Raw genomic sequence first — 13655 nt, 5'->3', positions numbered from 1 at the left:
TGGGATCTCTGAGTCAAATTTCATGGGAGAAAATACTGCCTTTTCTCACTGCCAGTGAAGCATCCTTGGTAATCACTGCATGTGTGGGAATCATTGTAGTAGTACTTTCTCATCAGAACTACCAGCTCACAAATAATGACATGGAGAGTTATAATTAATTATGGAAGCTCAGTCTTAGTTTATATTTGTTCCTATCTAGTTCTTATAACTTAAATTAGCCCAGGTTTTTTTTTTAATCTATGTTTTTTTCAAGTAGCTTGTTACCTCATCTCTGTACTGCCCATCCTGCTTCCTCCACATCTGGCTGGCGACTCTGACTTTCTTCTTCCTAGAGTTCTCTCTCGTCTTGGAAGTACTGCCTATACTCTCCTGCCTAGCTGTTGGCTGTTCAGCTTTCTATTACACCAATGACAGCAATGTATCTTCACACAGTATGCATGTGCCCCACAACCATGCCCCATTTTTTTCTAAGTAAAAAGGGAGGGTTTTAGATCTAAGATAGTAAAACTTGATACAATAAGAACAATTATCAGATATGAATTGCATTCACCAATGTCCAATCCATTTGTATTTGGCACATTTGGAGAAGATAATCTATTATCTATCCTGTCTTGAGGAATCTAAAATTTTATACCTAAACCACTTTTATCAGAACTGGTATTACCATCCTAGAAACATCTTTTTAGACCTCAAAACAGTTTCTTAGATAAACAACTTAAGCTTTTATGCCTCTCATCCTTTATAAGATTTACATTTCTTTTGTGAGTTTCATTTTTAATTTGGTAACAAAGAAAATAGTGTTAAGTTAGTTATCTATCTAGTCTTCAACACTCATCAGAGACCCAAAAAGGATAAAATATTATCTGAGTAAACAAGAAGTACAGAGTAAACTACTTCTAAAACTATAGAAAGGACAGAGACATCTGGCTGTCTGTACACTCACGCAAGGTTCCTCTGCAACATTGGAACATCCATCTTTGACTTATAGGCCTAGAATATCTGACAGACCTTTCTGTGAAGCAAGAATTTTAAAGGACTCTCCAACCTTGTCTTAGCCAAATTTGACAGCCCTCGTTTATGTTCTGGTTGTCCAATTTGGACAACATATTGTCAGCACTTGAGGCAAAGGCAGTTTCTTGCCCAGTGGCTAACTTTGCCACAATGAAAGCAAACTCCATGTGGAGGTTCTTCAATATCTCTCATCTCTTTTTGAAGTAAATTGGTGCTGCCAGGAGCAGATATGTCTCACTGTTATGAAAACCCTTATGTTATTAAAACATCTTAAATGTTGTATTCTGTAGGTCTCTGAAGTGTTTGAATACCATGTGTCTATCTAAAATATATCTCTGTTTGACCTTGAAAACATACCTAACAGGGCCACAAATTTAATTGTTGGATGACTAACTACTGACCTGTATTTCTTAATTATCCTAAATAGTTTGTAATAATACTTTCAAAGACAAGAAATTTATATTACATTTTCAAATGAGCTGTATAGATACAACACCTTAAACAAGAAAAAAAACATATATAGAGTATAACAAAAATAACCTACAATTTGTATCAATATACAAAAATCCATACTTATATAAAATATTTGATATTAGTAGTTGCTTTTTTAGTTGGAAAGGAGATTCAATAATCTACCCTTTTATCCTCTCATTTTATATGCTGTAGCTGGAAGTTTTCCTGGCATCATCCCACACTAAGGTCCCACAGCTGCTTAAAAAATTCCTGTATCCTGCCTGGTCCTGAAACCACTCAGACCTAAGTAAAAACACAGAGGCTTATATCAATTACAAATTGCATGGGCATGGCCTATGGCTCAAGCTTCTTGCTAGCTATCTCTTATATCTTAAATTAATCCATTTCTATTAATCTATGAGTTTCCATGGCTTACTGGACTGCTGGCATGTTCCTTCAGTGGCAGCTGATATCTCTCTTTGCCTTCTTCCTATCTCTTTATTTGACTTTCCCACCTACTTCTAAGCTGCTTTTCCATAAGCAAAATGGCTTTATTTATCAACCAATCAGAGCAACATATGTTCACAGTGTCCAGAAAGGCATCCCCCATCAATATGCCCCATTTTTCTTTTCAGAGTGAGATCCCTGAATCTAATCTCCTTTTCTTAGTTTCCTTCCTGACCATGACAAATAATAGCTTGTAACCAATCCCTCCAAAACAATGCCAAACATCCACCAAATGACCATTGCACCTCTTGGAAATATGGGTGTTGTGTTCTCTGGACTGTTTCTTGTTGTCTGTAGATGATGGGATCATTAGGGGGCCTGACAAAATTGGGATAATGGTCACATTCTGGGAGAGCTAGCTGTATTATTTTTTGTTTAGTCTCTGTGTGATGGTAAAATGTAGAGCTTTTCAGAAGTCCTGGCTGGAGTAGTCTGTGAGGCTGGACCTTTGTAGCTAGCAGCTTTGAAGTTGTTCTAGATGCAGAGTTTTGAAGAAACTGCAACAGAGGAATTCTAAGAGTCTGGATCACCTGTGCTACTTGTCTTTATTGGTGTTTGTTTCTTTTTTCTTTCTTTTTCTTCTTGAAAACACACGAACTTTTAAAGGTAACATATATATCTACACAAACACAAGTATGGAATGTGTGATGTGTGCAAGTCAGTGAAGAATGATTTTTTTATTCTATGTTTGAGCAGGTAAAAGGCATCTGTCAGCTTTATAAGTCTGGATGGACTGCATAATCAAACTGTAATATAAATCTCTATCCATGCCATATGAAAGGATGACATGTAATAATAATAAGTCATGAGGACTCTGTAGCCAACAAGATTTATCATGTCTCACCCAGTCCCAGAGTTGTTCCCATGTCAAGGTATCAGTACATGTGTCACTTGACTTGTGGTCTTTCTTGGCTTTTCCCCTCATGTCTGTAGTGCCAGATCCTGAGGAGGTCTCTTCTGATCACATCTGCTCTTGATTAACTTTGAAAGAATCCATAGCTTTTTGTTTCCTATATAAACAAAAACACGACCTCTCTCCAAATGCAACACATTTCCTGACTTCCATTCTAAAGCCAAGACATCCCTAAGGTATATATTCTGGTTTACTTCTGCAGTCCCTTCCACCAATGTCTCTTAGCAACTGTCATTCTCTGTTTATTAGCATTCAAAAAATTAAAAATTAAGGTCCACACTCCCTATGTTATAATGTTTCCCATCCTTAGTGGCTTATTCTTTTTATACTAGTTTATTTTTTTAAAAAGAGTTTACTATTATTTTTGAACTATTTTATGATGGTCTGTATCCATATTTTTCTTTCTTCAGCACCTAAGTACCTCTTTAAGCATATTGTACATTTTTGGATGTTTCTCGTGTCTGTACCTGGATTTCTGCATGTTTTCAGCATTCTCTGACAGTGTGAGCCAGCCTTAAAGGGCCAGTCCATATGCTGCACTCTTCCACTTAGCACATGGCACTTGTGGTTGGCTCAAGCTCCCACACAGAAGCTGGAAGACATACCTTTGTGTGCTGTGAGCATCAGCCAGCCTAAAAGACTGTGGAACTAGGAAGCCATGTCTAGCTCCTTGTCCACAATTTTCTCGGCCTTCTCAGGCCCTATGTTTGAATCCTCGAGTCCCACATTGGCTGCTATATGCAGTAGTACTTTCTCATCAGGACTGCCAGCCTGAAAACAATGACATGGATACATTATTAATTATGATAGCTGGACCTTAGCTTAGACATGTTCCTAACTAGTTCATATAACTTAAATTAACCCATATTTTTTAATCTATGTTCTTCCATATAACTCATTACGTCATCCCCATATTGTCCATTCTGTTTCTCTGCATCTGACTGGCAACTCTGCCTTTCTTCTTCACAAAGTTCACAAAGTGCCTAGAAGTCCCACCTATATTCTCCTGCCTAGCTATTGGTTGTTCAGCTTTTTATTACACCAATCACAATAATATATCTTCACGTAGTGTACAAATATCCCACAACAAATCATGTCTACCCCAGTGTAAGTATATCACTTCAGAGGAGCTCTTTATCCATAAAATAACAACCAAAATTTTATCTTTATTACCCATATTATAGAATCCATCTTATGGAATCCAATCATATTTGTGGCAGGTCTATAAAGAAAAGTATCTTTGAGGAAACTCATTTGGTGAGAATCTCATGAACTTCCCAGCAATAGTTATTGACAGTTAACAATGTGAGCTGAATGTAATGGTTTGAAAGCAATATTCTGGTGTCCAAGGGCCAGAATCTTGGGTTTCTGCTGGACTCTCTTATTCATAGCCTGTGCAACTTGGAGATAAGTCTTATAACCTTTTGTAGCCTCAATTTTATAAATTGACTAGGTCAGAATAATATTTGAATCATAGAGTTGCTGTGCATAGATTTCTAGAACTTGTACAAACATGTGGATGCAATTTTCTTTTGGGGGATGTGGGATTCAGGTGGAACTTGATACAAACTTTGGTTCTGTTACACTGTAAAATGGGTGGTCCTTAGGAAAGAAAATTCACATTTCTAACACACAGCTCCTCTATTTGTAAAATGGAAATCTCATAGGCAACCACATTACACAATTATGAGGATAAATGAAATAATGTATGAAGAAGATGTAAATCTCTTTTTCTTTATCACAACAGGGTGTAAGCATTATGCTCTTCACTGTTCTGACCTTTAATCTTTTATTGGCATTATTTTCCTAATTATAAATAAAATAATGGTTTCAAGTTTGTTGAATTTGTATTAGTTTTTTTTTTAAAAGCAACGATGAGGCTTTCTCTGAGGTTTAACCATGCCCTTTTTTCCAAGGGAAGAAGCAATGCTGTCCACCTACTTTGAAACCATCAATGACCTGCTGTCCTCCTTTGGTCCAGTCCGTGACTGCTCAAGGAACAATGGGGGCTGCACCCGAAACTTCAAGTGTGTGTCTGACCGCCAGGTGGACTCCTCAGGATGTGTGGTGAGTGCTCATTGGCACAGGAGCTTTTCTTATACTGGGGCCCCTCTCTGCAAGAGGATATGGGTGAAAGAGGATCACACTGCTTAAATCTACTGCCCCTGTGTCCCGCTGAATACCAGGCTTCTGGAGTTTCCTCTTCTGTGAAGTGAGATGATTAAACTTACCTCTCATGAATTTTAGAAAAATAAAATGAGGTAGTGCAACTTAAGTGTCCTTCTCAGTAGGTTTTGCATTCTAGAAGCTTGTAGTACTTCTGACATTAAAACACAACCATCTTGGCTCTGTAAACACAGTGCAGGCAGGGGAATGTCACTAAGTTGAAAACAGTACCCAGTATAGATTCTTCAGTGTGGTTTAGAAGATGTGCCACCTGAGACCCAAGGTTGGTAATAGGCTTCCTTGGGAAGTTGGTATTAGAAGTATCTTTGAAAGCATGGATCAATTTAGTATTTAAAAAAAATGGTGCAGATGGCCAAAAAAGGGGAAAGACCTATTCATTGGATGCTAGTATCTAGTGTGAAGTAATAACACAGGAGAAGATATGTGAAGACCCCCTGTTGCCTATAAGAAAACACCCTGAAATTGATGGTTTTGTTTTTAAGAATGCCCTAGGGTATTTGTCCAAACATGAAGTTCCAGAGCTATAACTACAGTAAGGGTTATGTCTCATGAAGTTTCAACAAGTAAATATGTGTGCAAGTCTACATAGGTGCATGTGTGTGTTAAAGTGGGGGAAGTCTAGCTATATGCTTGGAAAACATTGCAATTGCCAGAGGCTCAGCCTGGCATTCAGTGCTCTTCATTTGGCTCTTACCCAAGCCTTCCTTGCACATCGCTCATCACTTAACTTCATTCTACACTAGAGCCAAATGGACTCGATTAGATGTTATTCTTTGAACATGCTGCTTGTTTAATGCTTCTTGCCCTTCACTTCTCTGCCAGCCTGTAAAACAAATAAGTGGACATGCTTTCAGATCTTTGTTCTTTCTGAAGATATCCCCTTCCCACCCAGCAAGTGGTAGTGATCTTGCTATTGTTTGTATTTACCTTTTTTTTAATCACCTGAAATATTTTATAGTGCAGACTTCTGTGGGTTTGTCTCAACCAATAAGCTGAGTGAGAACTCAGGAAATCTGTTGGCTGAAGTCAGGGTCCTAGCAATATTCTTCTTAGTAAGAACAGGATGCAGAAAGAGGCAGGGTCAGTAATGGGAGTCCCTTTCCGGACTAAGTTCTCCAAATGAGACCAAAGAAAGATGGAATGTACAGTTGGCACATCCCTATAGCAGAGGAGAAATAGCCAACGCTGAAGAAACCAGTAAAAGAATCTTCTGGCACATGAAAGGATGCACTGAAACTGTATTTTGGATTCAGAAATCAACAGGAGTTTCTTAAGAGGTGGGTGGAGAGTTTAGTGACTTAAGTTTTCAGGATTGTAAGTGACAGAAAGTTGACACAGAGTTGTTCAGGCAAAAAGCAAAAACTCATTGCCATAGGTAATGTTCAGACACACTTGGCTTAAGAGGCTCAAACAACTGGATTAGAATTACTTTCCATTTCCTTTCTTTCTTTAATATCATGCCATTCTCTGACCAGCCACAGCTTCTCTCTTCTGAGTCCTTTGTGACAAGAACACCTCTTTCTTGCTCACTCTAAGTCATACACTGAAGTATCTCATTGGGCAAACTTGATTCTCACCCCTAGCCCTTCAGCCTTCAATCCTGGGCTCAAGGGGATGGGATAGACACATCTCCAAGTGAGTCACAGGGAGAATTTCAGCCAGAGGCAGCTGAATTTGAAATATGTAGCTCAGCTAGATACAGGCATAGACTCCCAAGGAAATGTAAGTCTCAGAAACTAGAAGACTAGTTGTGGGTGCTGCACTGGCCTCTGTGCTAGCAGTCTGATTCAGGACACTGCAGTCAACCCTTCAGACTTCATACTAGAGAAGTGAGACCCAGTGAGGAAGAGGAAGATTTGCTCACATTGTAGAGCCTATCCAAAGACAAATAATTCCAATGAATTTTCCAAATTTGTGTCTCCAAAGCATAATAGTAGCTTTTATGAAGTTTACCATCACTTCTCTCTCCTCAAGTACTTAACTTCCTTCTTCATAAGGAGTGATGTCCCTGAGGAATAAAACTCAAGATACAGAAATGGGGATGGGCCTCCATGAGTATAGTGTGGTGTTGTGTGCATGTCTGGGAGTAGAGTATCGCTCTTTTATTGGTGAAATTATTAAGGCCACTCCACGTAGTTAAAAGGGAGGTTTATTTAGTGGCATCTCTTACAAATGAAGGGATAGGTAGGTTGCAGGGTCTGTGGAAGACGTAGCGCAGTCCGGCGGTGTTCTCTGGAGAACTCTGCTCGGTCTACCTCCAGCATCCAGGGTCCAGGAACCAAGCAAGGTGACGCATCCGGATCTCGGGTCTTCAGGGTCCTCTCTTGGCCCCGCCTTGTAGGCGTGACAGTTACCGAAGCCTCAATGGGGGTTGGAACTTCCAGATCAAAGCTGGAATGGCTACCCACTACACTCTTTTCTGTTCATTAACATAAACTGGAAAAATAAGAGGAAAGAAAGACATTTTATGTAGGTTAAGAGAAAATTCAATAATCTGATAAGTTTTCAGAGACTTTCCCTCTACAGCAAGAGGATACTGTTAAAACTCTCCCTCTCCAGTTAGAGGCTAACAATGAATGTTAGGCAAACTCTGCTGCATGGAATAGATAGAACAGTACTCCTTCACACTGATGTTTAAAATATGTTTTATTTCAAATGCCTCCTCTCCTAAGAAACTTCATCTTGTATAAAAAATAATCACACCTTGTATTTTTGTGTGTGTTCATATGTGTGGAGGTGCATTGGTGTGTGCTTGCATGAAATGCAAGAGGATAACCTCTAGTGTCATTCCTCAGGATCACCCACCTCACTTTCTTTTTAGGTATGACCTCTTACTGGCCTGAGCCTAGTAGACTAGGCTGATTGGCCAGCAAACCCCAGGTATCTGCCTGTCTTTGACTCTACCACATTGGGATCACAAGCACATGCCAACAATACATCCCCCTCCCCATCCTCTTTTTAATGTGGCTGCTGGGGATCAAACTCAGTTCTTCATACTTGCAATATAAGCACTTCAACAACTGGGCTGTCTCCCCAACCCCATTGTATTTTGCATTAAAACAAACAAACGAACAAACAACCCCTCACAATTAATGTGCAACATGGGGTCCCTCATGGATGAGTAAATGAGTCTATGGGGGATAGAGGGACCTCCTGAGGTCTTACTACCAGGTGGCGGGATAGAGAACCAAGACCACACCTTTAACATCACTCCTAGAGTCAATACCATTTGGAGTTGTTTCCCTGCCAAGGTGAGAGGAGTGGGATGGGTTGATCTGAATGAGATGGGTTTCTGTCATAATTTGATCATTGGCTAGCTGTGGAATCAACAAGGGCCTCTCAGTTTCTTGATACTTCCAAATGGAACAACAGTTCTCACATGCGCAGATTTTCTGCAGGATGAAATAACACAGCAGAGGGTTGGGGGATGGCTCCCACAGCTGAAGCGCTTGCTATGGAAGGAGGGGGACCAGAATTTTGGTCCCCAGGAGCCAAATTAATGCTGGGTAGGTATGGCAGTCTACCAGTACTTACAGCATCAGAAGGCAGACACATGAGATCCCAGGAGCAAGCTCGCTATCAGAACTATCTACATCAGTAAGCTCTGAGTTGACTAACAAACCCTGCCTCAAAGAGTAAGGTTTAAAAAAAAGAACAATAGAAAAAGACCCCTGATATCAACCTTGGTGCCCCACATGCACATGGCCACATATGCACATGCACCTGCACACACATGTACTCACACATATGCAAACATGCATACATACATGCACACATACTACATACTCAAATATATGTTTTAAAAAAAGAGAAAATAAATAATTTAATGGACAATGTTTTGGATTTGCAAAATATCATTTCTTTATAAGACAAGACTATATTATTAATGCTTTACATAGAGTATATGATATTGGGGCTACACAAATTTATGAGCACCTGAATTGAGGGAAACCCTCTATGATGTTTCTGAAAATGAATATCATTTTTTGATTTGCTATATCTATTGCTCCCACCTGATTCACAGGCATGTGATCTATATTGGTATCAGCTGTTTGGTATTCTTCATCTCACCGTGGGGTCATAGAAGACCTGATGGTTCTATCCCATACAATAGCTTTCTCTACCTCACTAGTGCATAAGAAATATTCATGCATCCACTAGGTTTTATATACCATCGTTATATGAGCAAGGTTGTCCAAAGCTCTCTTGTTCTACATTTGCCATGAAGGCATTTGTAGTCAGCAGTTTTCATAAAAGTGAGTGCAATGGACCATTCTGCCATTAATGAGAAAGATTCACACCTACCACTACCAGAAAGGCAAGCAAAGCCTTCCTTTGCCTTCAGAGCCCTCGGACTCACCTGATGTGTGTGTCTGCTAAGTGAGTGCTCCACCATTGAGGGATAATCCCCAAACACAGCACTTGATTTTCTAACAGTCCTTTATTCCCTTTATCCACTTATGTATTTAGCCTGATAGGAACAAAGCATCAAGTCCCAGTTGTTCAGGAAAATTGCTAGCAATTACAAGGTTCTCTTATTGACTTCCAACAGTCCAACATCCCAGTTCACATGATCACACTTCTTCATAGTGAGTGGGAGGAAATCTACGTCTATAATACAACACAGCTCATTTTCTTGCTTTCTTGTTTTGTTTGGCATGATGATGATGATGATGATGATGATGATGATGATGATGATGATTGATATATTTATATCTCACTAATACAAAATAACCTTGAATTACGACTTGTAGTTATCAGCAGCGCAGAAAAATATATCCTTCTAACAATGAATACACCATAATTCTTAAAATCAATGAGCATAATATGTTATCTTACAACAAAAAGGGGGTTTGGGTATGGAATTAACATTAGTAATTGACCTTCAAAGGTGGCTTTTATCATGGAGTCTCAGGGCACACCCAAAACTATGGCAGAAAAGCCCAGAAATAAGGATGAGGAAAGCAAATGCATGGGAGGGACAGAGTGGTGCTAGCTATAAACATGGAAAAGAGGATTGATAGTAAAGGAATGCATCTAGGAGAAGTCATCCATAGAAGCTATACAATCTAGAAGATTCACACCTCTCACCACCAGAAAGAAATACTTCCTGGCTATCTCTGTGATTGCAATACAGTGAGGTCCCCTTTGGACCTCTAGCCTACAAAACAGTAATATAATTAATTTGTGTTGTTTTAAGTGATCAAGTTTCAGTACTAAGTCATGATAGAAATATGCTATTAATGTAGTATAAAAATAATATGGGGACTAATGGAGTAGATAGGATATAAAGAAAGATTGTGTTGTTTTTATTTTCTAACATATCTGGAGTATCCTAACCTCTTGACCAGGCATGGAGGAAGTAATAGTGAATGAGGAAGGGAGCACAATGCAGAAAAGTCACAAATCTGTTAAGCATGGTGTCAGCATGGCACAGTTTCACATGCAAGCTGTGGGTCTATTTATTGTGTGGCAGCATATAAAATTTAATCAAGACAGACAACTAAAACAAAGAGAGCACTTAATCATGATATGGTGGCCAAGCCTTCCATCACCACCTCAGAGTGATCATTGCTCCTGAAACATTCATGTATTCTGTGCCTTTGAGTTGTTCCAGTTTACTCACCATAGGGAGGACACCTTGGGACTGACCCAACACCAGGCAATCAAAGTCCATCCTCCTCCTGTCATGAACTACTAACTGGGGTTACTTGGCTCTATTTAGATAAAAATCATGAACAGGTAAGGGAAAACTTTTTCAGTGTTGACATCTCTGAGATCCTGAATTCAAGGGCTTTCAAACCTCTGGGACTATAAGTCTAAGACCAGAGAAATAGAAATTTATGACTCCAATTGTTCAAAGCTCAAAACTTACCGCTCTAAATATTGGGGCAGAGAAAACTCTGAATAGTCAATGCCAGCAGCTAGTGCTGCAGCCCTTCGATTTGGAGATTTGGAACCTTGACATTTTACATGGGCTAGTGGTATAGCTCCTAAGTTTGAATGAAAGAACCCTCACTCAGGTCTTAGTCCTTCTCAGCTCTCTGGAACCCTCCCAGTTACCTGGTATTATTGTTTCCATTCTATTTTCTTTCTAATTAGTATTTTAAGTTAATATGCAAAGTAATGAATTCACTGTGTCTTTATAACATTTACCTTCATAGTACTTAAACTGTCCTTCATAAGTTCCTTGGCCTCTGCTGCCAACTACTCCGTGACTCTTCAGTTGCTTTATAGCTGCCAAGTAAGCTTAAGGCTTATAGCACAGAGAGTCCCAGAGTTTTATAGCCAACTCTCAGGTGCCTTCTAACTTCTGTTGCTGCTGGGAGCCTCATTTTAGAAGTCCAGGATTTTGTCTGCTCTTAACATTAAAATTCAGCCTGTACTCCACCCATGATAAAGGCCACAAGTAAGTGAGTGAAAATGAGGACGTGGCCACTCTTAGATATGGTTGAGGAGAAGGGTTTTATTATAGATATGAGGGAGAGAAGAGTCAGAGGCATCTGGAAGGGTCCAGGCTGCACATGGACAGCAGAATAGACTGAGTCATGAGAGGAGAGGGAGAGATGGGAGATAGCAAGAGAGGAAGAGAAGAGAGACTGGCAAGATGGAACCAGGAGCCAAGAGCAAAGGAACCAAGAAAAAAGAAGAACCAAGAGGTCAAGACAGTATATGGGAATCAATAGAGCATGTAGACAAAAAGGCTGATGTGAACAGAAGCTGGGGGAAGGGAAGCAAAGCCCAGGCCTTGGGCTGGAAAGGTTTAGGGTAGGGGACAGAATGAAAAATGCTGAGAGGAGCCACAGGTACTGAGTGAGATTTGTCCCAGGTTTCTTTGGAACCTGACAGCAACTGATGAAGACCATCCAGAATAGGGTTGTTTTAGGGGGTTTTTGTTTTGTTTTGTTTTAAGACATTGTTTTAATTTATGTGCACGTGGGGGTGGGGTTGAAAGTATGTATGTATACACATACATGCAGGTGCCCATGGAGGCCAGAAGAGGGCATCTGGGACTGGAGCTGCAGGTTGTGTGACCTGTCTTAAGTGAGTGCTAGGAATAGAACCGGGACCTTCTTAACCACTTAGCTGTGTCTCTAGCTCCTGGCATAAGATTTGATTGGACCCTAGTGTTTGTGTGTGTGTGTGTGTGTGTGTGTGTGCGCGCGCGCGCGCGCGCGCGCGCACGCGTGTGTGTACACAGAGACAGAGAGACAAACTGGGAACCATTATACTAGAGAAAAGCCTCCTTAGACTAGCCTGCAAACAGTTAAACAAAACCTGCTCATATAGACAAAATGGAACATGACCTGCTTCTGCATAACTTTTAGTACATGAGAGAAGCACAGTCTTGTTTGTGCACAGCTTCTATTTCTATCTATCAAATGCCTCAGATAAGTACCTGCTTCAAGCTTTTTACAGAGTAAACAAGAAGGTGTTCCTCCTCTTGTCCTGCCTGAAAAATCTACAGGATCCTTGGTGTCATGTAAAGATCGCCTACAGAAGTTTAGTATGGCCAACAGAAGACTCCTGGAGCTTGTATAAGTTGTATAAGCAAAGCCTCCTGAAGCAGAAGTCACAGCTATAGTGTTCCTCAGAATAGCCATGAATTATTTGAAGCAACCAGGCTACAATGAGGACATTTTGGTGGATGGTGGAGGGGAATAGATTTACAGCTAGAAAAATGACTCAGATGTTAAGCACTTTTCTATGCAGTCTTGAGGACCAGAGTTTGGACCCCTGTCTTAGTCAGTGTTCTATTGCTTTGAAGAGACATCATGACCACAGCCACTCTTATTTAAAAAAAAAAATTAATTGGGGCTTGCTTATAGTTCAGAGGTTTAGTCCGCCACCATCCTCGCAGGAAGCATGGTGGCTTGCAGGCAGGCAGACACAGTACTGAAGACATAGCTGAGAGTTCTATATATAGATCAGCAGGCAGCTGGAAGAGAGAGATACTGGGCCTGGCTTGAACATTTAAAACCCCCAAACCCACATCCCATGACACACTTCCTCCAATAAGGCCACACCTACTCCAACAAGGCTACACTCCTAATCCCTACCAAGTAATGCCACTCTTTAAGGACCAAGCATTCCAATATGTGAGCCTATGGGGACCATTCCTACTTAAACCACCACAACCCCCAACACCCACATAATAAGCCAGGTATCTTAGTTGTTTTATTGCTGTAAATTGACACCATGACCAAGTCAGTTTATATAGAAGAAAGCATTTAATTGGGGGCTTGCTTACAGTTTCAGAAGTTAGTCCATCGTCATGGCAGGGAATGCGATGGCACACAGGCAGACATAGTGCTGGAAAAGTAGCTGAGAGCCTTACATTCTGATCCACAGGTACCAGAGACAGAGAGAGACTGGATTCAAAGTGGGCTTTTGAAACAATAGAGCCAGCCTCCAGTTTAACACCTTCTCTGAGGCCACACTTACTAATCCTTTTCAAGTAGTTCTACTAACTGGAGAAAAAGCACTCAAATTGTGTGTCTATGGAGGCCCTTCTTATTTAAATAGTAACATAAAGCTTTATGCAAATGGCTGTAACTCTGTCTTGGAGGGACCTGATGCCCAC

The 13655-nt window shown here is 40.3% G+C and overlaps 1 protein-coding gene across 4 annotated transcripts in view; it reads left to right on the top strand.

Annotated features, from left to right (window-relative positions):
• The window catches only part of Astn2 (astrotactin 2), a 952034-nt gene that overhangs the window by 541170 nt on the left and 397209 nt on the right, over nucleotides 1-13655 (top strand). For all 4 annotated transcript variants that reach the window (XM_076564364.1, XM_076564363.1, XM_076564362.1 and 1 more), the window contains one exon: nucleotides 4801-4951. In XM_076564364.1, the coding sequence (XP_076420479.1) occupies nucleotides 4801-4951 (151 nt within the window). The remainder of the gene's footprint in view (nucleotides 1-4800; nucleotides 4952-13655) is intronic.

Source organism: Peromyscus maniculatus, chromosome 2, assembly GCF_049852395.1.
Source record: "Peromyscus maniculatus bairdii isolate BWxNUB_F1_BW_parent chromosome 2, HU_Pman_BW_mat_3.1, whole genome shotgun sequence".
NCBI classification, from domain to species: domain Eukaryota; kingdom Metazoa; phylum Chordata; class Mammalia; order Rodentia; family Cricetidae; genus Peromyscus; species Peromyscus maniculatus.
Note: the sequence above shows the minus strand (reverse complement) of the source record. Positions and strands in the feature narration are given on the sequence as shown.